The 24,512-nt window shown below is 42.2% G+C and overlaps 1 protein-coding gene across 3 annotated transcripts in view; it reads left to right on the plus strand.

Annotated features, from left to right (window-relative positions):
* Nucleotides 1–24,512, plus strand: part of sh3pxd2aa (SH3 and PX domains 2Aa) — a 139,340-nt gene that overhangs the window by 41,716 nt on the left and 73,112 nt on the right. For all 3 annotated transcript variants that reach the window (XM_031284629.2, XM_031284630.2, XM_031284631.2), the window contains exons 4-5: nt 809–885; nt 6,812–6,903. In XM_031284629.2, coding sequence (XP_031140489.1) covers nt 809–885; nt 6,812–6,903 — 169 coding nt within the window. The remainder of the gene's footprint in view (nt 1–808; nt 886–6,811; nt 6,904–24,512) is intronic.

Genomic DNA, 24,512 nt, shown 5'->3' on the forward strand with positions numbered 1-24,512 from the left:
GAAACACTCTCATTATCATGTTACACTTCTGTAACAGAATGCAGTGCATACATTTTCATTGTAGGGGGTTAGGCTCGTTGGTGGTTCCACTTTAATGTTCCCCCTGAGTGGGATGGAAGGAGGGCCTAAAATGCATGACCCATGTGTGTATAAATCCTATTTGTTATTTTGAAAGCCATGTCACAGGCAGAGGTCATGGAATCCATAGGGGGACAGCTGGGGCCTTGAGTGTGGGACTGAGATTGCTTTGGCCATGAAGGATCACCTCCATATATTACTGACATCTCCTGCTCGGCTAGGGTATTACATGAGAGTCAGCACTGCCAAATCCCCTTAGATTTTTATCATCATCGCAATATCAACAGGCGCAATAAACACATCGCAAAAGGCTGCCACACATCGGGGAAGACTCTCTTCACTTGTGCTAATTGAAAGAAAATATCTGTAGAAAACTGCACTTTAAAATGTAATTTTTTTAGTGGTGCCTGTGTCAATGTTCCATTTGTTCAATAAAAGAATGTTGGAAATGAATTCCTTTCATATGTTTTGAATTCAACAAGCAATTTGTTGTATTTTAGCAGAATACTGAAAGCAGCAGAAAGGCAGAACTGAGTACACTTGGATATCTGTTTTATTTGTCGCACGTAATGTCGTTATTCAACAACGTTATTGCATATCACATATTTTCCTCATATCGTGCAGCCCTACCTTATAGCTGTTGTGTTTTATCATCACACTTTTCCTCTTGTTTTACTTCACCTCCTCCCACATGTTCATGTTTTTCCTTTCTCCTTTTCCTCCCCTCCAGGCAAAATCCTGTTCCGGAGGAGTCATGTGCGAGACGTGGCCATGAAGCGGCTGCGTTTCATCGACGACTACTGCAGGGTAAAGAGGCCTTTACTGTAAACATCCTTCAGTCCCCATCTGACTGCTGGGAATGTCCCCCAGCCTGTGAGGGGTCAAAGGTCACGGACCATACCGTCCTTTCACATACTTTAAACGTGGCACGTGGGACTTAGACACAATTGCGGACAGGGAAAAGTTTCCTCGCAGTGAAGAGCTGGTCATCTGAGCTATTCTGAGAAGTCTGAAGAGTCTGTAATGTGCTCTGACACAGTTTTCTGAGGCTATGAAGGGCTCGGCTTGGTGGGGAAATGTTATAGACAAACTTGGAGCTCTTCCATTATTTCAAAGTCACACTCACTAACGACCATATCCCCTGATACACTAAGTAAAGAAAGTTCCCGTCCAAATAAAGAAACCTTGAAAGTATCATTCTCTTGTTCAAGGGAGATTCGCCTTATCACGTCCTGTTCCCTCTCTTATTAGTTTTTTTTAATTTATGCCGGATTCAGATCCTTTCCTCCGTCATGCCCTCCACACTTCCTTCCTTCCCCTTGGCACAAAGCCACACTAGCAGTAGGAAGAGCGTGCATAAAATCAAATATGAGCTCTTGTCCCTACACACACAATTAGGGAGCAGTATCGTTGGCCTGCATTAGGGAAGGTTAGCCACATATCAGCTCAGTAATTGGGACCAAAAGAAGTTTACAAACCAAAAACAATGTACACACATCTGAAATTAACCTGATCTTGAGCTCAGCACAGAGGCAAAGGCTTCCTCATTACCCAAATAACCCGAAGCGCTCTAATGTTTACGGTTGCTATAGCTGGGCCTGTTTCTTTGCCCAGTACTGGAGTGTGCCGCACTGTTTACTTCCTGCATTCTGTTTATGAGGCAAACAACACAGAGGAAGAGTAATTACTCAGTGTTCTCAAAGGATCTGCTCTCTGGAGATTGCAGGATGCGGAGACCAGCCAGCTGTGGGCGCACTGTGAGATACAGCCTCTTCAGTCACAACCACAGGGCTCTTTCAATAATATAGGATCCGATGAATGAAATATGAAGTTAGCCTGTGCCCATTTAAATCAAAAGCCTATGCTGTACATATGTCGTCGCCTATATTCATGGTCCAGCACCCCGGTAATGTACATGAGCTATTCCTTTGGTTGACGCTGGCCAGATCATTAAATATAGATGGTTATTCAGACATATGATCCTCTTTTTGACTGCAGTGTGGCTTTGTCAATCAGTCCCTCCAGGATTTCGCGGCCTTTTTTGAGATTGTTGCGGCCCAAAATGCCTGATTTTTGTAAAGCTTTTGTAAAAAAATTGCGATAAAAGTTGCGATGTCTTTTGTGTATTTGTTGCAATGAAGTTGCGAGAGACAGTGAAAGTTGCAAAAAAAGTTGCATTTTTTTTTTTGTATAGTTCTTTAAAAAATAAAAAAGGAAACTTGTTTCGGGGAGAATAAAACTACTCTGGGCTGAGTTTTCCTAGTAACCTTACCAAGAAGGCTCAGGATGCTGCAAATGTTGGTATAATATGAAAATGGCTGGTGGATTTAAAGGGGTGGTTCAGAATTTTGGACATAGGACCTCATTTCCAAGTTAGCCAGTGTGTTATTTATCAGTGGAGACAGTTTTCAACACTTTTCATCCAGTCCTTCCAGTTGCAGAGTTCGCTGGTGCTAGGCTAGCGCAAGTCAACAGTATCTGCTAGCCTGCCATTAAAAGCAGTTTTACCCACTCCACAGTACACCCGAGGCAAATAAATTATAATGCCAGGCTATCGACGTAAATGTCTGTTGATAGAATAACGTTAGAATTAAAACTACCCTTGCATCGCATTGCAATAGTTATACTTTGTTCCCTGTAGTTGGTAGCATAGGCTACAGCAGCGGCGGAGTGATATTACCTAGGCTACTGAGAAAGCCGGTTTACATGACAATCACACAAGTTTATTTACCTGCTGCTGTGAGCTCCAACTAATTCCACTCTGCCAGGCTATAACTCACATAACGTTACCGGTACATGAAAGCGCACAAGCTAGCAATTTGCATGTAAACTGTCCGAGCTTACATGACGTTTCTGTCAGTAATTACCTAAAGTTAGCGGTTAGCCCAGCCAGGTATCTACCGTACCTACCTACGTTGTCACTCTCCACAATGCATTGAACAGTAACGTTCCACTAACGTTGTCAGTCTCAATCTATCAGTAGCAGCTAGGCTAACGTTATGAAAGGGGCTAGCTTTATTAGCTAGAGTAGCCTACAGAAAGTTATTACCTGTTCATCAGTAGCTGTTGGTGCAGCATCTAGAAAGACGGATGGAACCGCATTCGTTGTCAGTGACTTGTCAATTTAGGTCATTGTGTCGTCTCATCTCCGGTTTTTCCTGCATCCACCGTGTGTGTGTGTGTGTGTGTGTGTTTGTGTGTGTGCGCACGTCAGTAGCGGGGGGAACTGAGCAGCCCCGCCCGCTGCAGACAGCCGACAGGATTGAAACAGCAGCCGCTGACTTTAGAGTGAAAAAACGTTACAGCGTACATTGATGTTAAAATGTATACAGGCAGGGAGGTCTGAAATGTTTTGTGCGGTCTTTCGCTGTACGTTTTATTGGTAAATGTGAGATGTTCGAGTCTCGTCTTCATATCTGAAACCAGCTCTCTCTCACTCCCGCTTGGTCAGTGGCTCTCAGAGTCACATTATACTGACGTAAAGCCTGGCACGTGAGATTGCTGGGATTGCTTGAAGTCGCGGGAAACTCTGGTTATTGGTCAAATTTACGGAAAAGTTGCGGTGATTGGTCAAAATTGCGAGTCGCACCAAAGTCACGGTGATTGGTTGAATTTGTGTGAATTGGCGCGATCGCGATATTGCGAAATCCTGGAGGGACTGGTCAATGAACATACAGTGGAGGAAAGATGGTTATTTGCCTTTTGGATGGACGTGTAACCAATTACTTTTGCGCACCGAGACAAAATTATTTTACAAAAAAGCCCAAAGTCTATATGATTCTCCTTAATTATATTGAGGTGTATCATACATGGATTGTTATACAATTCTCCCAGAAAACCCATTAATTTAAAGTAATGAAAGATCTTTAAAGCTGCATTAGTTGATGTTTTTTTGTTTACAGCTTGGCCTCTTGGAGGCAGTGGAACAAGCTGTAAACACATCCAGAACTGCAAAGATTAATCGATTAACCCATTAGTTGTCAACTATTAAATTAATCTCCAACTATTTTGATAATTGATTATCATTATTGATTGATCGGTTTGAGTCATTTGTTATGAAAAAAAAGTAAGTAATTCAAAAAAAGTTATTCTCTGATTCTACCTTTACTGTAAATAGAATATTGTCTGGTTTCTTCTCTCCTCTGTGACAGTGAACTGAATATCTTTGAGATGTGGATAAAACAAGACATTTGAGGATGTCATCTTGGGCTTTGGGAAACACTGATCCACATTTTTTTTTACCATTTTCTGACATTTTATAAACCAAACAACTAATCGAATAATCGAGAAAATAATTGACAGATTAATCAACGGTGAAAAGAATTGTTAGTTGCAGCCCTAAAAATATCATTGACATATTAACACCTTAGAGAGAAGACACACCAGCCCGATAATCTGCCGTCAGACCGTCTGGCGAGGTCGGTGACTCGAGTCTGTTCGGTGTGTCCCGTGCCGTCGGCCGTCCGAGGAGCCGTCGGCCTTCATTTGGGCCGACCCAACATGTTCAGTTGGAGATAGGGCAGTCGGGACTCACCCGGAAATGGGGAGCGGATGAGCCTCTCAAAATCTGACGAAAATCTTTTAAACTGACCTTTGTCAATCTGAAATGAAGACAGATTCAGCAACTGCATGGCCTATTTCTCGCTTAAAATGTTTTCAGAAACACATTTCGGTGAACTATTTTAGTACAATATGAGATCGTATTCTGAACAAGCCGCCATGACAGTCTGGCTGTGAATTTCCGGAGAAAAAAGAACCACGTGACGCGTTCGTCCAATCTGCTGCCGGTTTTCATTTTCTGGTAAGTAATCAGACTGTTAATGGAAACAATACAGAGCAGCGCCGCCTGCTGGTATGGAGACGTATTACGTTTCACGCACGCGCAGAGCGTACGCTCAAGTCGGCGTCGCCTCAGTGTGTTCTGAGGCATTTTTTGGACCTCAGGGACCCGACTGATCAGTCCGACTGGCTTTTCTGCTGACGGTCGGCCCGTCTGGTTGGTGTGTCAGGGCCCTTATACAGTTGTTGTGCTTGCAAACAATTGGCTATTCAGCACACACAGAGCAATATTACCATTCATTCCGAGTCATTTTTCTGGCTACCTGATTAATGCAAATCTGATATTTACTCTCCTCATAGCTCTGTTTTGGACTCCAGCAGTTTTTCATTTTTAAATGGCGTTTTGAAACAAAAACGATCTCTGTCCACACAAGCATTTTAGCTCCGTAGCAGAACTAATCTCTATCCATATTAACCTGTCTGGTAATGCGATTCTCTCTAGAACGATTCGATTCTCGATTCAAATAAGTTAATCGATTTAAAAAAATAAATAAATAAATATATATATATATATATATATATATATATATATATATATATATATATATATATATATATATATATATATATATTTTTTTTTTTTAAATGTGTTGATTTTTATTTAAAAGTTACTGTCTCCAACAAGTACAAATCAGAAAACAGAGTGACTGAAAGAGGATGGGATAATGGACAACAACTTAGTTACTTTTTGCCTAAACTGAGTTTAGGCAAGAGTGCAGAAAAAAAAACACACAAAAATGGCCAAAAGGAAAAAAAAAAAAGAATTTTGTATATATACACATGATCTAATAAGACATACATAAAATAATTAGGCAAAACACATATAGGCTGTTCATCTACTTTATCACATCTGACACCTTCATGTTCTAAGAAGCCAATGAACCACCTTTAAACATGACTGAGCCTCTGACATGGGAGATTACTGGGAGAGAAGGTGACTAACACAAGCATGTTTAAGCATGGAATGACTACAAAATAAAAACCTCAGTAGACAAAACATTTCATTAAAACTTGTGTGTGACAAATACTGTATATGTCAAAATCTAAGCTTTGTGTAGCTGCTTTGGCTAGGAAGTGATTAGCAAACTCTGAGTAGCAAACTCAGATTTATATGTATATTTTTAAAAATCATGCATGGAAATGTATATAAAAAAATTGTTGCATTGGTAATCGGTTTAGAATCGAATCGTTGGCCTCTGAATCGGAATCGAATCGTGAGGTGCCAAGAGATTCCCACCCCTATTATTTTGTGGTTGAAAATCATGGATGTATAAACAATACTTTGGCGAAAGAACAACAATGGTGAAAAATAAGACCAGGGATTTATTAGCTTGGAGCGACGACGAGGTTACTGAAAGGTATGTAAGCCTACCTAACGATAAGACTGACTGAGTTTGCAAACCAAAACGGGGGCAACAGTGTTTCCAAATGTCTCCGTATTAGGGGCTCGGAAACGCCGGAGTAGTGTGGACTTGAGGAATAAACATAGCAAAACATATTCGTTTTTAAACAAAAACATAGTAGTGTGGATGTAGCCTTAGTATGCATGTTGCTGGGCAGGTAGAATACAGTGAGTTTATTGGAACTTTCTCTCTGGAAACAGCTGTCTGCTGCATCTAGAAATGAGGCTATTTAGAAATGCTTTTCAAAAAACAAGTTCAATCAATTAGTTCTAAAAGGCTCCGTAAAGTTAAAGGGGAACTGCAGAGTTGAGTGAGAACTCTCTGATGGTTACAACATACACACAGCATTGGATTTCTTGTTAATATCAAAAGCATTGATAAGTGCAGCTTTTAGATACTTGAAAATGAAACAAGTTAAGAACTGGACTAATCAATCTACTGTAGGCTGCCGTCTCTTTATCCCCACATTCTCTCTCTGTCTCTCTCTTTAGGCGCTGGTGCGACTTCCCCCTCAGATCTCTCAGAGTGAGGAAGTGCTGCGCTTCTTTGAGACAAAAGCTGAGGACGCCAACCCCCCAGTGGAGTGAGTGTCACATACTGTACTTTGCATACACAAAGAAATGCCAAACACATACTGTATGTATCATAGACTGTTAAACAAAATGGACGTAGCAGCCGTAGCAACCCATTAGTTTGTGGACTGCCGTTTTGAAACCTCGAATTTGGCAATTTGGGCGCCGCCAAGCCAAATTATAACCATAGTTTCAATGACATTTTGATTCAGCATGTACCAGGTTGTACAAGATCTCCTGGACACATTTATTAGCAAACACTGTACAAAATCAGCTACTAATTTAAATTCTTTCCATAACTAAAGCATAATTGCACAGGTTTACAAGTGAGAATCCACCACAGTTTACTTGTTTACTTTACCTAAACCCTGATTAGTCTGTACACACACACACACACACACACACACACACACACACACACACACACACACACACACACACACACACACACACACACACACACACACACACGCACACACAACGCACATGCATGCATACAGTACGTAAACTTGCTCACACTAATTACAGGCACAACATGTAAACATGTTGACGATGAAGCAATCACTTTGTTGATTGATAATGTTGCTCACTAAAGCTCAGATATGAATACACCTAGCACATATACTTAAACACCTGTGTTATGTTTTAAGTTTCAGCATCTTTTGCATGTTATTGTTTCACACATTGCCCCACAAATACAGCATGATTGTACAGTGGCTAAGCTCATTACCTCTCTGTCTGTTCCCATTTTCTAGTCTATTCCCAAATCAGCTCTTTCTCTCTGAGTTTGTTAAAACCTCATTCAAGGCCAGGCAGAAGGGGGGTGTGGGGTACGGAGAGAGAGGATTTGATGGATGTTAGAGTGGGAGGAGGAGAATGACTTGTTACATAGCAGGAGATAGCCCCTTTGGGTAGTTTTTAATTAGAGAACACACTCTCCTCTCCAAACCTCAAATGCCAGTATCACACTATTGATTTGTAATGTGTTCCTGTGAATGCACTGAGACAGTTGCACCCGAGGCGCTGCAAGTACTCTTGTTAGACCCAGGCTATGTCTTTTTTTGTATTTTAATTACTTTTCTTCGTATTTCCTCCTATCTTCATCTGCTGTCAATTTGTAGTTTAGAGTTTTGTCCTCACCTTTCTCTCTTGGATGAGAGGAAAGAAGCGAAGCTCGCATTGTGTAGCGACGTCTGTCTGACAATGTTTTTCAGCACAGCGTAATAGGGTACTGTATCTCTTCCTCTGGTCCTCCCTACTCTAATTCTTTCTCTCTAATCTGGCCTCATAAATTCTTTCATTTTAATTGACGCGACACCTCAAGGTTACAAACGGCAACGCAATCATTCTTTGATCAACAGCTTTCGTTTCCTCATTGACTTGTGTCCTTCGTCTATTCCTATACTTTTCTTTCTTTCTCTCCATGAACATCATTCTCCCTCCTCTTTCTCCCACTCTCTTTCTTTGTCCTCTATGTACCAGTGGGTTTTGGTACTGTACAAAAAAGCATTGATCTTGTGTCAGGAGTTGTGGGAGATGAAGCCATATATTTGCGTATATATCCCACGTAATCTGTTGGCCTCCATCTGTGACACACAGATATTTAATTGTCATTCACTGGAATTAAACAAGTTACATATCATAGAAGTTCACTATGGAGAAAGGGAATGTAAGTATTCCATCAAAGAAGTTCACCATATGGCCTACATGGGCCATGATTATGATAAGAGACATAGCCAAAATGACGAATGAAAAATAATAATGTGCCCTATGGAAAGTATGTAGAGAGGAAAAAGAGAGGTCCAAGGATTGACCCTTGAGGAACTCCACAGGTCAGAGGAGCACTATCAGATACTTGCAATTTGAAATACTGCTACAAAGTTGGGTCATGTTACGTTGAATGCAAAATATTAACAGCTCTGGCAATCAATCAAGCACATTGATTGAGTTTTCACAGCAACATTAGACAACTAACACAGACCAAAGACCATCGACCGATTAAGCTGTGCCTAAATAGGAAGTCATTAATTTTATTTGTCACATTCAATTATATAAGACACAATTCCAGTGATGTAGTAAATGTGTATGATTGTGAGGTGTTGAATCCCAGGTCTTTGAGCTTTGTGACGAGCCTGGAGGGAATCATATGTGTTAACGCTAAACTGTAGTCAATGAACAGCAATCTCACATAGGTTCCTTTCTTTTCCACGTGAGAAAGGGTGGTGTGGAGAATGTGTTTCATGGGGTCTTCCATTGACCGGTTGGGACACTAAGCAAACGGTAATGAGTCCACTCTGCTGGGTAGTGAGGAGCAGATGTAATCCTTGAGTTGTTCAACGCACACACAGAGGTGAGTGCCACTGGGCTGCAGTCATTCAGCCAGGCTGGTCCTGTTTTCTTGGGCACAGGAATGATAGTGGACAGGTTGAATATTATTGTGAACACTGGCACTATTTGGTCAACACATAGTTTGAGGACTTGACCACTGATACCGTCAGTTAAAAAAACAACAACCTATTTATCAAGAGAAACAGTCTCAGAAATCGGGACAAGATGTTCCAAAAATAGACAATCACACGCTGGAGCTAAACAGGGGTATGATGTATACTATATGTATTTGCTTAAAAAGAGCTTTAAAATGTCTTACCATATTACTCGTATGAAAAACAGCTGTTACCATGACCTCTAGACACGTTTCAGAGATTACAAAAGGTTAATGCTCTGCTGTCCTTTCCACACTGCAGACATTCTAGCTGCTTGTTTACTTTTTAAATATATGCCACGCTGCAGCACAGAAGGTGCTAATAATCTCTGAATATTCGGAACACTTAAAGTATGTATTTATCTCTGTGCATGCTTTACCTCTAACCCTGCGTAATGGGGCAGAGTTTTGATGAGTCGAAATAATTTGCTAGCAAGTGCTTATTAGGAAGCAATTGGATGACATCAAACTCTCATCCACTTTAAACCACAGTTCCTGAAAACGTTGGAAAACTGCATAAAAGTGTAACAGGTCCAGCTGTGGTGGTTAAGTATTCTTATCTTGTTGACTCTATACCTTTTCTGATTATTAAACTCCATGAGAAATGAATGGACTTTTGAGTGACTTGATTGTATTTCCTGCAATTTGTAATGAAGTAACGGAATATGAAAACTCCATCAGTTGCACTCAAAAAAAAAACAACTCTTCTTAGAGTCTTAAATTATATCATGATGTATGGTGATGCGGGAGAATACTGTGGTGTAGTACTATTGGATCTTAGTGCAGCTTTTGACAAGGTAGACCACAGTATCCTAAATCACAGACTTAGGCAGTGGGTGGGTACCTTCTACATACATACTTCTCTGATGGGAGTTTCTCACTCACTGCTGGTAACCTCAGCCTGAGGAAGTGCTGTACTCCAGTCAGCTTTGGATCAAATGGAGCCAGAACCTCTTCTGGCATCTCTGTATCCCTGCAGGCCTTCACTCTGTCTTACTGAAATAAGAAAATACTCAGTGGGGTGAACTGCCCGCTCTCTGTTTAAAAAAAGAAAAAGACTGCTCAGTTAATGGTTAGTAAGACGTCATGATCCAGGGGGCTTGACTTGTCCCGGGGCTAAATGTGATGGGTTTCCTTCCATTTCCTACCCATAACACATCTGCTAAAAGAAAATGAATCATAGGGGAGTGTGTTGAGTGAGATTGGCCATTGATTTAAAGCAGTGATTGGAGTGTGTGTTACTAGTGTGTGGTTTATTAATGTCTGTGTGCAAGTACACATGTGTGTCCTAAGTGCTGTGGAGAAAGAAAAGTGATTTGAAACCATGAGAAGGATGCTGAAGAAAAATATGAATCCATCATGGTTTGTTTGTGTGTGTTTGAGTGTGTGTCCTGTCAGCTCATCTATTATATCCAAACAATCTGTGTGAAAACACCTTAAACAGCGAAATTTCCCTTAATACTTTTCCGGTATCAATTTTTTTTTCATTCACTTTATTTGAAGGGGTGTGCATAAGACTGACATGACACCGTCCTTATTATGACATAACACCTGTCATGAACATGATGGAGTCACTTTGAGTGTTCATGACTGTTGTCATTAAGTGTCATTCAGTAAATTATGACACTTTTAATGCAAAGTTAGCATTGTCTGAGATGTCTTTGTCATGACAACTTGACATTAAACAAGACAATACAACCTGTCATGTTGTGAACGCACTATGTACTTAAACTAGCTAGTGTAAGTACAGAAGTGCGCGATTTGAGACACAATGCAGTTTTACGACTAAGAATACACTACCGAGAGGGTTTTCTTTCCGGGTTTGGCTCTTAGCAGCCCTGGGCTGAGTCAACTAATTTAACAGCCGTACAGCTAACTGAATTCATTAGCTAACGGCAGCTAACTACAGCTAGCGCTTACTTTAGTAAGCTGCCGTAAGCTAGTTTTAGCAACAAGAAAAGTTAGCCTAAAGCTAACGTTATCCGTTCAAAATTCAATAAATCGTCAAACTGGTCTTATAACTTATAACTAATCTTAATGACAAGTCCAAATGGTTCCACTTTACTTGAGGTTATGGATATTATTCATGACACCGTCATATAAGCATTTGATGATAAAATCAATCTTCATGACAGGTTCAAATTGTTTCACTTCACTTGAGGTCAAGGAAAAATATTCATGACACAATTATAATGCTCTCATGACAGCCAATGTAAAAACCAACCTCTTAATGACAGTTTAATGTAATGTTAACACATAACGCTAAATAGTTTCTTAAAGTTTGATAATTTAGCCTGTCATGACATATTTATGACAGGTTATGTTGTCTAGGTTAATGTCAAGTAACATAACCTAGACCCGTGAGTTTGCTTCATTGATTCTGGTCGGTGTTTACATCTCACCGCAGGCCAACGTGCAGGACGCGCAGCGCATGCTCGCCGACCAGATACTATGCGTGGAGCAGACCAACCCGGATTCAATAGTTATTGTCCTTGGTGACTTTAATAAAGGGAACCTCACTCACGATCTCCCTAAATATAGACAGCATTTTAAATGCCCGACCAGAGAGGAGAACATTCTGGATCACTGTTACACCACAGTCAGGGATGCTTATCATGCCGTCCCCCGTGCTGCACTTGGACACTCTGACCACGTCATGGTTCACCTGATCCCCGCCTACAGGCAGAAACTAAAGCTCTGCAAACCTGTAGTGAGGACATCAAGGAAGTGGACCAGTGAGCCTGTGGAGGATCTCCAGTCGTGTTTGGATTCTACTGACTGGGATGTGTTCAGGACTGCTATATACCAACAGTCTGGATGAGTACACAGAGGCTGTGACATCATACATCAGCTTCTGTGAGGACTGCTGTGTTCCATCAAGTACCAGGGTGAGTTACAACAATGACAAACCCTGGTTCACAGCCAAACTCAGAAGGTTAAGGCTGGCTAAGGAAGACGCATTCAGGAGTGGGGACAAAGACAGATTTAAAGAGTCGAAATACAAGTTTAGCAAGGCAGTGAAGGAGGCTAAACATCGGTACTCTAAGAAGCTCCAACGCCAGTTCTCAGCTAACGACTCTGCGACTGTCTGGAAAGGACTTAAGCGAGAATTATACTGGATGCATCCAGGGTGGCGCGCGCCATTGTGACGTCAAAATGACGTAATATCCTGCCGGCGCCCGATTTATGGCGCTGAGCAGAGGTCGCGCACGGCTCTTTTTTTTTCAGCGGCGCGCAACAAAGCGGAAACAGGAGCCTGAACGAGTTCGCCGAAAACCGGATGCCAAGGACTCTCACAGTGACTGCAAGTCTGTCTTGTAAACTTACTGGGTTAAGATGAGTTCTTTTATGGCGAATGAAAGGCTTGATCCGACGAAGTAGGTCATCGAATCAAATCGAAGCATTGACGGCAATGCTGCTGCCAGTTCTGCCGTTGTTTACCTTTTTCTTCTTCTTCTAGTCTGTAGAAAGAGCAACGTCGGTAGCATTTGCTCATTAGCGCCACCGCTGTTCAGGAGAAGACTGCAGCGGGTATAAATAGTTACGGTGATCCCATGGCGTCACATTTGCACGCGCCAGCTGGGCTGCGTCTAGTCTATAAGACCCTTTAGGCAGATCACCACCTATAAGCTCCTTCAATGACCGACACCTAGCCAACGACCTGAACGAGTTCTACTGTCGATTTGAAAGTCAAAAGGACAGTCCTGACACCATTCCCCACAACACCTCCCTACAGCTACAGCCACTGTGCATCACCTTCACCTCCACCACCTCAACAGGGTCCTGGGCCCCCCCACCAATGCCCTCCTTAAAGGATCCTGTTTTTGGACTTCAGCTCTGCCTTCAATACCATCATCCTGGCTCTGCTTCAGGAGAAGCTCTCCCAGCTAGGCGTGCCTGACTCCACCTGCAGGTGGATCACTGACTTCCTGTCTGACAGGAAGCAGCATGTGATGCTGGGGAAACACGTCTCCAACTCACAGACCATCAGCACCGGATCACCCCAGGGCTGCGTTCTTTCTCCTCTGTTCTTCTCCCTGTACACCAACAGCTGCACCTCCAGTCACCAGTCTGTCAAGCTTCTGAAGTTTGCGGACGACACCTCCCTCATCGGAGTCATCTCTGATGGAGACGAGTCCGCCTACAGGTGGGAGGCTGACCACCTGGTGACCTGGTGCAAGCAAAACAATCTAGAGCTCAACGCTCTAAAGACAGTGGAGATGGTTGTGGACTTCAGGAAGAACCCAGCCCCACCTGCCCCCATCACCTTCTGTGGCTCCACAATTGACACTGTAGAGTCTTTCCGCTTCCTGGGAACTACCATCTCCCAGGACCTCAAGTGGGAGCTGAACATCAACAGAGGATGTACTTCCTGCGGCAGCTGAAGAAATTCAACCTACCAAAGACAATGATGGTGCACTTCTACACAGCCATCATTGAGTCCATCCTCACATCGTCCATCACCATCTGGTACGCTGCTGCCACTGCCAAGGACAAGGGCAGGCTGCAGCATGTCCTTCGGTCTGCGGAGAAGGTGATTGGCTGCAATCTGCCGCCGCTCCAGGAACTATACGCCACCAGGACTCTGAAGCGTACCCCGGACACAAACTCTTTGAGCCACTCCCCTCTGGCAGGAGGCTGAGGTCCATCAGGACCAAAACCTCACGTCACATGAACAGCTTTTTCCCCTCCGCCACTAGCCTTATTAACAAGGCCCGGAAACCACCCTGACTCTCCACCCCTGGCTCTTCATGCCACTGTTCTCTCTCTGCTGTAATGCTCTTTGCTCTTTATTTATTTTTTTATTTCTATCTTTATTTTTTTCATTTAATGTAATACATACTGTGTACATATACTTAGACTTATATTATTTATACCTATACTTATATTGTTTAATATTCCATCTAGAGAATGTGTGACGTGCACCAACAACACCAAAACAAATTCCTTGTATGTGTTAAAAATGTACTTGGCAATAAAACCCTTTCTGATTCTGATTCTGAAGTTGTCATTACAAAGACATCGACAGGTTGTACTGTCTTGCTTAATGTCAAGTTGTCATAACAGAGAGATCGTTGTCTTCATTAATGTCAAGTTGTCGTGACAAAGACATCTCGGACAATGCTAACTTTGCATTAAAAGTGTCATAATTTACCAAATGACACTTAATGACAACAGTCATGAACACTCAAAGAGACTCCATCATGTTCATGACAGGTGTCATGTCATAATAATGACGGTGTCAAGTCAGTCTTACGCACACCCCTTCAAATAAAGTGTTACCCAAAATAAGAGTTCACTTGCACGTAAAGTGCAAAATAATCTTTTTTTCTCAATGACATTGTTTTTGTGATCGCCGTCGAAATTGTTAGGAGCCAAAATCTTAATCACTACTAAAATTTTGATTAATTGCGCAGCCCTGCTTTTGAAGTTGTGGCTCCTGAACTTTAGAACTTTCTCCCTTTGTACCTAAGATCTATGGACACTGTAGACACCTATAATCACCCTTTAAACTCCTTCTTTCCTCACTTATTTCCCTTCTCTTCCAAACTAGCACTCATCCTCTCCTCGCCACTGTCCAGAAGTCATACAGCATCATTTCCCTCTCTCCTCCTCCCCTCCCTGTCTCCCACCTGTGTCTTTCTCCTCCCAGTCATTTGTCCGTTCCACTCCGTCTGCAGCGAGCAGAATCCAGGAGACAGACTCACTCGGCCTTAATGGATAAGCTGCTCCATTCCCCTCACTATTAGGATCAATAGCACTCACTTGAGGCCGCACAGCACAGCAGGAGCAGTACACAGCAGCACCGCCGTAGATGGGGTTAAACCCTTTAAGTGTGTCAGAGTGTTGAGGAGTGGTCAGCCGAGCGTGGGTTTTGTGTACATGTATGTGCTTTCATGTGAGAGCATTTATCGATCCGTCTGAAACGGAGCAGTTGTAGTGTACACTTCATGCAATTATATTTCAAAATGATTGTGTCCATACCCAAAGAGATACAGCGGCGGGAGAATAGCGTTTTATTCCAGGACTAAATTGCTCTTGCTTGTTGTGTGCAGCTGCTTTGTTGTTGTCAGGTTATTTCTGTGCACCTCCCGTCTATCTGTGTTCTACAGTCTCTGCTGCTCTATTTTGTCTCTTGCATTCATCTTACATGGATGCACTCATTCACCCACCCACCCGATGCGGCGTCTGACTCACTTGTGCTCTCTTTCTCGCACACTTACTCACAGGGTGTTGTCAAGGTGGGGTTCGGCTTGCTACAGTAATAGCTTTGGGAGGGCCGGACTGTACATGAGTGTGATGAATAGAGCGGGGCCAGGACAGCTGTAGCTACCAGGGTGATGAAATGTGTCCACTTCATCACTTCCTGGAAAAGGAGAAAGGAGATGAAGCGGATTGGGGATCCCTACGGAGATGAGGAGGTCGGAAACAGCGGAGTGCAAGGCTGTTTTTATGCCTTGCCTTTTTTTTTTTCTTTTTTTTTTGACAGGATCAAACTGTGACATCCTATTTCTTATACTGTCTCCATAAAATCTCATCAAATGAGTCATGCTCGACAATAGCCAGCACCTCTCCTCCTCCCCTGTAAGATTGAATTTTCTGACAATGATCTGATTAGAAAAAAGGAGCCACATGCCCCGCAGTGTAGCACAGGAATCAATCCCATAAATCAAAGCTCAGAAAGCACACAGACCTTGAGCACATCCCACCATCAGCCACTGTTTCCTCTCCCCCTCTGCCTGCGTTTGAGGGATACTGACTCCTGTCTGAGGAGCAAAGTACTGCAGCTCAGTGGGAAGCCAGACTCCAATCTGATGTCACTCTCGTGCAATCAGTTGCTTCTGTTGGAGCCGAGCGCCCTTGATGTTTAATGCATTTTGTATGGACCTTCAGCTGGATCTCTGGTCTTTTGGTTTGCTTTTAAATATATCCTGCAGAAGAAAAACTACAGAGGACAGATGTTATCATTTTTTTTAATCAAAGCAAGTACATTGTGTGCACACAGTGTACTTTGCACAGTTGTAGACATTTCAGGTGCTTTCATACTAATGGGAACTTCCCAGTGTAACTCCTCTACAGAGCAGGTTCTTTTTGGTGCCATACCCTCTAGGTCAGTGGTTCCCAACCTGTAGGCCCCCACAAGGAGCCGTGAGATGACTGGGGGGAAAAAAGGGGACTGAGTACCCAAAACGATGCTAGAATGAATAGCTGTGGATGCGGAGAGGGGCCCATAGAAAATGCCTTTCTACAGGGCCCAGAATTTTGTGCTACTCCCCTGAATGGCACCCACTGCTAGTACCAGCTCTACTCGGCTCGGCTCGGCTCGGCTCGCTTCGACTTGACTCTGAGTGCCCCATCCTCCTTTTTCCATTGCAGATTTAGTACCGCCTCATGTGCCGCAGGAAACTGCAGAACACAGAACGTTGAAGATGTGTTGTTTTTGATTCTCGGTATGTGGCTGTTGCCACAGCCAGAAGACACATTTTGTTTCCAAAGAAGTTGGAGGCAGCAAAAAAAACACAGCTGGCATAACTATTTAAAAACGGTGGGTTTGTTCAGGACACCCCCGTCTGTCTGTAGCAATGATGACACAGTGATAAGTGACAATTCTCTCCGACCAATCAGTCTGCAGGTTTTCACGTCACTTTTTGGTATCGCCTCAGCTTGTTTAAAGACAGAAGACTGAAGATGGTCTATTACTGAAACATTGCCTACTATTCTTAATTTTTTTGCAAGTTAGACAGTGTGCAGGAGTTTTCTTCGCAACTTTTGACCTGCTTGTCCCCCTCTGACGCACCTGTCTCACGTTGTAGATGTGCCAAGTATTTTTCTGTACATAAAATGTGAATCTGTCCTTTTAAAGGATCACAAGCATAACATGTTGGGGAGCACTGCTCTATGTATTGCAATGCTAGAGCTGTAACAATTCCAAATTTTACTGTACAATTAATTGTCTCAAATAATTGCGAATCACAATATAATTGCCTCTTTCAGTCAAATTTTAAAATATTTATTTATATATTGCTTTGCAAACAAATTAAAGTTTAAAATGAATCCCAGGATACATCTTTTGGTTATATTACTGTCATGTGACCAAGATAATGTAATAACACAAGTACACAGCCTATATTAAATGATCATAAAAGTGACAATTACCATCAACAGTCATTCCCCTTAGGACCTTAGCTAATGTTAGCAATTAATTGCGGTTAAACAAAGAATTGGCGAACGGGGTAAAAAAAAAATTGCGATAAGACAATTATGTAATTATTGTTACAGGTCTATGCAATGCATTTGCATCAAACTACGGACAATAAAGTAAGAAACACAGCCTTCGATCAAGCTACAGCATCTCTTATTCCACTCTTGGGTAACTCTCCACATGGTGGCGTGCATCACAATGCAAACAGCTGCAAATGGAGTTTATGTGCGCCTTCAGCTGCTGTGTCCAGTTCAGCCACTGGTCTTATCCGTTGTCCACTCACAAACCTCCCCAGTGTTTCCCTTCCTTTCCTCTATACATGTATCCACTGTCTGAGCAACTTCTCAAACATTTCTCTGGGTCTTTTTCTGTTGTTCTTTCTGTATTTGTGTTCATTTTGCCCCTCCCCCACTCTTCCTGTGTGAGATCTATTTCCACTGGATGGAATTTCTCTCCAAAGCTAGACTCCCCTTTTTTCCTTTCTTTTGTGAGACATGATTTTTTTTTCTTCTCTCACTTAATGTTTTGTTCCCCAGCATCTTGCATTTTTATCGAGTCAATTTTGCATGGGACATGGGCTGTGATTTGTTTAATCTGTCTGGGCCGTGGTATAGCAATCATATAACTATCAGCCTAAATGGCATTTTCTGTCCTCTGCAGACAATAACGGTGACAAATTCCTCAATTAATATGCGCATACCGCAGTTCAGCCATGATGAAAATATCGGCCACTGCCCCCATAGGCTACCGTAGTGTGAGACACGGCTGGTGTTATCATCATTCATCATGCCTCCTCACGACCCTCCTCATGAATAACAATAGGGATCGACCTTGGCTTGAGCCTCCAAGAGAGAGATGCTGCAAGATTATCAGATTATTACTGGGATAAGTCATGAACTCATGTGATTGGTCAGGTTTTGGGCTCTTGACAAGGGATTGCCTAAGTAGCAGGGTTGTCCCTGGTGACAGGATGAAGACAGATTTGGTGTTTTTGGGTCTAATTAGGAATAAGTTGGTGATAACGGGTTTGTGTTCCTGAGTGAGGGAGGAGTATTGGGGCATAAGTGTGTCCAGCTCTGTCACTGATATTGACAGGAACATTTTATTTAAAAGGTTACTATGTAAGTTGTTTTGAAAGAAGAAATATATTTTTTCCTCTTACAAATTTAAAGTTGAATTTATAACCACTAAAACGCGCACTCATCCCGAAATTCCACCAGTGACGCGTTCCGGCTGCGCCGTGGTTTTGTTCCGTCCTCCGCCACGCGCCATACTACACCGGGAGCGCCTCAGAAGCGGAGCGTCTTGCTGCCCCGACTGTCACTGAAATGCTCTCTACAGAACAATCACATGTTTATGAAGCTAGTATATACCTTCCACTATAAGCACCCATGCAATTAATTTCCATGCCTTCTCTTTTCTGGTGTTGTCCTTATAAAAAAGGATCTATGGTGTCGTATAACATTAATATCTTGTGTTTTTGCAGTACGGACGCGCCGGGTGCAATTTGGCCATTACTCTGTTAGCTACACCCAGGGGTTAGGCTGCTACAGCCTCACTCAGTCTGGTATGACTAGAAGCTTATGTTAGCTATTGTTAGCAAACTTATTATTTAGTCCAATTTGCTATACAGTAATTCACGTTCAGCCACTGTTCAGCAAAAGTTACATAATCCCACTTTAACCTTAATTTATTCAATGAAAAGAGAAATGACATAAACCCTATATGTAACTTTACAGTTATCACCTTAGCCTCGTTTCCACCAAGCAGTCTGGTTCAGTTCAGTTCGTTACACATTAGAACGGTTATTTTTGCGTTTCCATTGACAAAAGTTGTAGATGGTACCAATAGAACCGCTCCATTCCATCTTGTTTTTCCGTTACCCCTCTGTTGAGGTACCTAGCACCCTAATACAATACTTAAGGGTGGTGCTAGAAACACTGCAGTCCGCGATTGGTGCAGACGTTTCTCTGCATTATGGGTGAAGAGGAAATACAGTGAGAGCAGGAAATTCCGCTGGATGCATGTATTTTCGCCGATGTCCATTTCCTTCCACTTTCTTTGTGTTGGAATTCTAAACTTCGGTGGATTTCTGAGGACTATGGTTAACTGCTCCTCAGATCTCTGCAGGGTAAATCCAGACAGCTAGCTAGACTATCTGTCCAATCTGAGTTTTCTCTCGCACAACTATTTTACAGCCGCTCCGTGCGAATTGTGATTGGTTTAAAGAAATGCTAATAAACCAGAGCACATTTTTCTCCCATCCTGGAATGCTGTGTGGACTAGCCAGACCTTTCTCCGCTCCGCAGCGCGTGGATGGTCTGGCAAAGCTAGACTACTCAGCGCATGGCTGTCCACGGCTCTTACCATCCGGTAACAACCCCGCCTACATTTAAGCTTACCGTCTGCGGTGGAAATGAAAACAGATCTAGTGTTTAGGTACATGTCCGTACGGGTTACCTACGGTTCTAATTAGGGATGTCCCGATCAGGTTTTTTTGCCCTTGAGTCCGAGTCCAAGTCATTTGATTTTGAGTATCTACCGATACCGAGTCCCGATCCGATACTTCTATAATATATAAAAAAAGAATAAAGAAGAGCGAAAAAACAGATCCAGGATGTTCCTTATTTTTTATTTAATTCACCTTATTTTAACATTCAACAACTCTGTTAACAAACAGAGCACTTCTGTTACATATCTCACAGTTTGCTATGGCAATGTTGTTGTCATCAACTTTATAATACCTCCAGACCGCAGACATACTCGCGCTTTTCGCTTCAAGCTGCTTCCGTGTTCTACTTTGCCGGCATTTAACCAATAGCGTCTCTGCAACAAAGTGATGTCATGCCGCACGCGTTGCTGTTTCTGTGTGGAGTCAAAAGGGTCTAACTCTGTGCCACCGCATAACTATAGATGTGTTAAAAAATAATGAGAATATATATACATATATATCCGAGTCCTGATCGGGAGGTAACGTCCGATTCCGATCGAGTCTGAAACCACGTGATCGGGCCCGATTTCCGATCACGTGATCGGATCTGGACATCCCTAGTTCTAATGGTACTATACCGTATTTGATGGAAACTCGGCTCTTGTGATGTCAATGGTCTGAGGGATGGATGCCAGATTCTGTTTGTATTTAGGAATGTAAGCAAAGTAAAAAAAAAAAAAAAAAAAAAAAGCAAAAAGGACTTGCCGAAGTACTGTCCATCGAAGCGTCCATCTTTGTTTAGATTAATATTGTAATGTAAAAGTAATATGTAAACCAGGTGTCTTCTTGAAGAATATCTTACGTTTGTTCAAGTTACATTTCATTGTTGCTGTATGGCACTGTTGCATTACATTGTATATGTTGTTTTTACTGCACACCATGCTAATTTGGTCTTTAAATAAGAATATAAATACAGTAAACACAATCATTTGGTTAGGATAAGGTCAGGATATGGATGTAGTGGAGAGAGGTAGGATAAATGGATTGAATGTAGTAATTGAAGCTCAAATTATACTAAAGCATCCACTTAGCCCCAAGGGTCCATGAGACGTATGTGTCGTCACCTGCCCATGTGTGTGAGGGTCTGTGCAGATTGACCACACCAGTGGTGGAATGTAACTAAGTACATTTACATGCCACCTTCTACTTCTCTACTACTCCGCTACATTTCAGAAAGAAATATTGTACTTTTTACTCCACTACATTAATCTGACATCTTTAGTTACTAGTTACTTTACAAATTAGAGCTTTAGTGCGTAACTTTTTGATATTAATGAACGTCCGTTACATTCAAGCCATTTCGTTTCCAGGTTCTAAAATGTGAGGATTTTTCTGCATTTAGATCTTTTACCTTTAATACTTTAAGTACATTTTCCTGATGATACTTACATACTTTTACTTAAGTAACATATTCAATGCAGGAGTATTTTTACAATGTAGTATTAGTACTTTTACTTAAAGGATCTTATTTTTTTTATTTTTTAAGATTTTTTTTTTTGGCATTTTAGGCCTTTATTTGTATAGGACAGCTGAATACATGAAGGAGGAGAGAGAGGGGGAATGACATGCAGCAAAGAGCCGCAGGTCAGACTCGAACCCGCGGCTGCTGCGTCAAGGAGTACACCTCCATATATGGGTGCCTGCTCTCCCAGGTGAGCTACCCAGGCGCCCGTAAAGGTTCTGAATACTTCTTCCACCACTGGTCCACACAGACCAATATGTATGACCGCATGGATAGTACACAGCCACTGCACATGTGTGAACAGGTCTGCCTATGAAGACACCCAGTGTAGTAATTAAACTGTGCACTTTCCTGCCGAGTATATCAGGGCCTTGGCGCTCCTCACATAGGAAGGAACCTTACGTGTACTTATTTGCCTAAAACATCCTCAGCAATTCTTTTGTATAGCAGCAACCTGCATGTGTCTCCGTGCGTCTCCACTGTGTGTACAGGAGAGCGTTGAGGTCAATTGATTCCTTTAACCCCCCCATCTGGAGTGCTAATGCCCACAGTGAGCTTTACTCTTGTCATGGCCGTGAGGGCTAAAATACAGGGGATGGCTGAGGGTAATTTGGGGCTCTTGAGGGGCTTAGAGGAGGTGGGAGGGTTGGGCCTGAGGTCCGGATTTGGCGACGCTGAGGGATGAACTGGGGTGTGGAGTTCAAGTAGGAGGCGGTGGAGAGAGACAGCGGCAGAAAGAGAGAGAGAGAGGCCAAGACTTTAATCTCGGGAAGTGTTTATTTACTGGTTTTGCAGGCTAGCTTAGCAGGGAGCCATTGAGAGTCATTAACTTGCAGCCATTATGCTAATACTTGTAAACACATTGATTAGCCCTTTATCTGCCAACCCACTCATATGCTTAATGAGTAAATCCATTGCCTTCACGGACCAGTTTTACAATTATTTTTCTTTTTAAAATACTAAAAAGTTTATATAAGATAGTTTTTTTATTTTTATCATAATGTTGTGCTGTTAAATATTCAGGATTCTTTTTTTCAATATGGTTTCTTTTCGCAACACAATTCTATGCAAAATTGACTTTTTAAGTAAATTGAAGCAATTTTAGAATGCAAGCAGGGTTGAGTCAGTATGGGTAAAAACAAATGGTAAGTTCAAGCATTATTTCTCTATCTCAGGATAGAAACTGAGCTATGGTAGCTAGTATTGAATCAGAGCTAGAGACTTTCTTTAAGCGGCTAGACACAGCTAAAAACCTCATTTCATCACCCTTAAGGCCTTTTCACATGGGAAGCGATTGTCTATTAAGTCAGTCCCTCCAGAAAAACACGATTATGCGATCGCATAATTCAATGCATAATCAGCCAAAGTCCGCATATTTATGCGGGGGGCCGCATTTTTTCAAATACGCCGCACTTTCGCCGCACAAATTGCCGATTTCCGCGCAAAATATGCGGGGCTTGCACGATTTCATAATCCCCGCATTTCCGTTGCAAAAAAGTCACATATGTCTTAGCAGAAAGTTGAAAAATGTTGCGTTTACTTCACACAAGAGCAGCCATTTTCCCCTGTTGCCATGGGAACGTTATGAAGTGACGTAATTACGTGACGTGAACATCATCGAAAAGCTGCAAACCCCGCGATGAAGCCATGATGAAACCGCAGTTTTTGCAAGTTCCCGCAATTTTTGCAAATTCCCGCAATTTCATTGCATAAAATTGCATAAATATCCCGCATATTCCATCACATTTTTTAAGAAGACGTGTTAATTACGACGTAATTATGACTATGCTAATTTAGCTAACTTTAGCTATTAACAATAACAGTCTGTTGTTAGGAAAGACTAGGATTGCCACTATTTGTTATAAATCAGCCTGTGATTAGGGATATATGATACCACAGTCAGCTAATCTCATTCAGTTGTACGGCATGGATACAGTAGTGCACAGAATCTCCATGGTTACCACACATTGATCGCCTGGCGTTTAATCTCGGAGCTTTTTACCTTTTACCTTTCTACTACGCAGGAGAAGTGTCGCTCCCCGTGTGAAAAGCCCTTTAAAAGCAGGGTTGGGCATCGTTTTGATTTAAACAGTTCTAATTCCAATTCCGATTCTTCCTTTCGATTCCGATTCTTTGAGGAGTGGAGTTGAAACATGCTGACACTGTGGGGTCACATGCTTATTTTACAGATAATAGGAACATTTTTATTTGATTCAATAGTAATTTACAGTTTTACCGGGCTTTTTCAACGTAAAAGAAAGCCAGACTTTAGAGAGCCGCTTACTGTGCTCCATGGCTGCAACACAACAAGCTCGGAAACCAAAACGTGCGCGTTAACATTTGGAACTGATGATCGGATTCGAAACTAAATTTTCCAAAAGATTCCAATAAAAAAACAACGATTCCATTGGAATCATAATTTTTGAAACCATTCTAAGTTGGAACCAGTTCTCGATGGCCAATCCTACTTACAAAAGCCAACATAATACTAGTTGAGCAGCACGCCAATGTGCTGTAGATACCAGTCAAGGAAGTTCGACGGTATAAAAAACTAAATAATAATAATTGTATTTATAATCATTTTATTTATATAGCACTTTTCAAGCATTAAGCACAAAGTGCTTTCCAAAGGCAGAAGAACTGCCTGAAAAACACAGATTCCTAAGTTTGCTGTATACATGCTCATTCATGAGCAAACAGTTGAAAATACCGTGACTAACACGTCTGTAGTCCTGCCTGACCCTTCCACCACATGTCCTGCCTCACCATACTCACTCACATCTGTTTTGGCTTGACTATCAATGTCGAGAGCTCCGAGCTCTGGAACTGATAAGACGTGCATGGGTAGCTCCTGCTTCATGGAGCCGTAGCCAGTGTATACACTGTGACCAAATGTCAGTATGTGATGAAAAGTGTGACTTGTGTGTGTGTGTTGAATGTTTGCAACTGGCCCATCTGTTGATGTTTTTGTTCACGATATAC

Source organism: Sander lucioperca, chromosome 4 (genome assembly GCF_008315115.2).
Source record: "Sander lucioperca isolate FBNREF2018 chromosome 4, SLUC_FBN_1.2, whole genome shotgun sequence".
NCBI lineage: Eukaryota > Metazoa > Chordata > Actinopteri > Perciformes > Percidae > Sander > Sander lucioperca.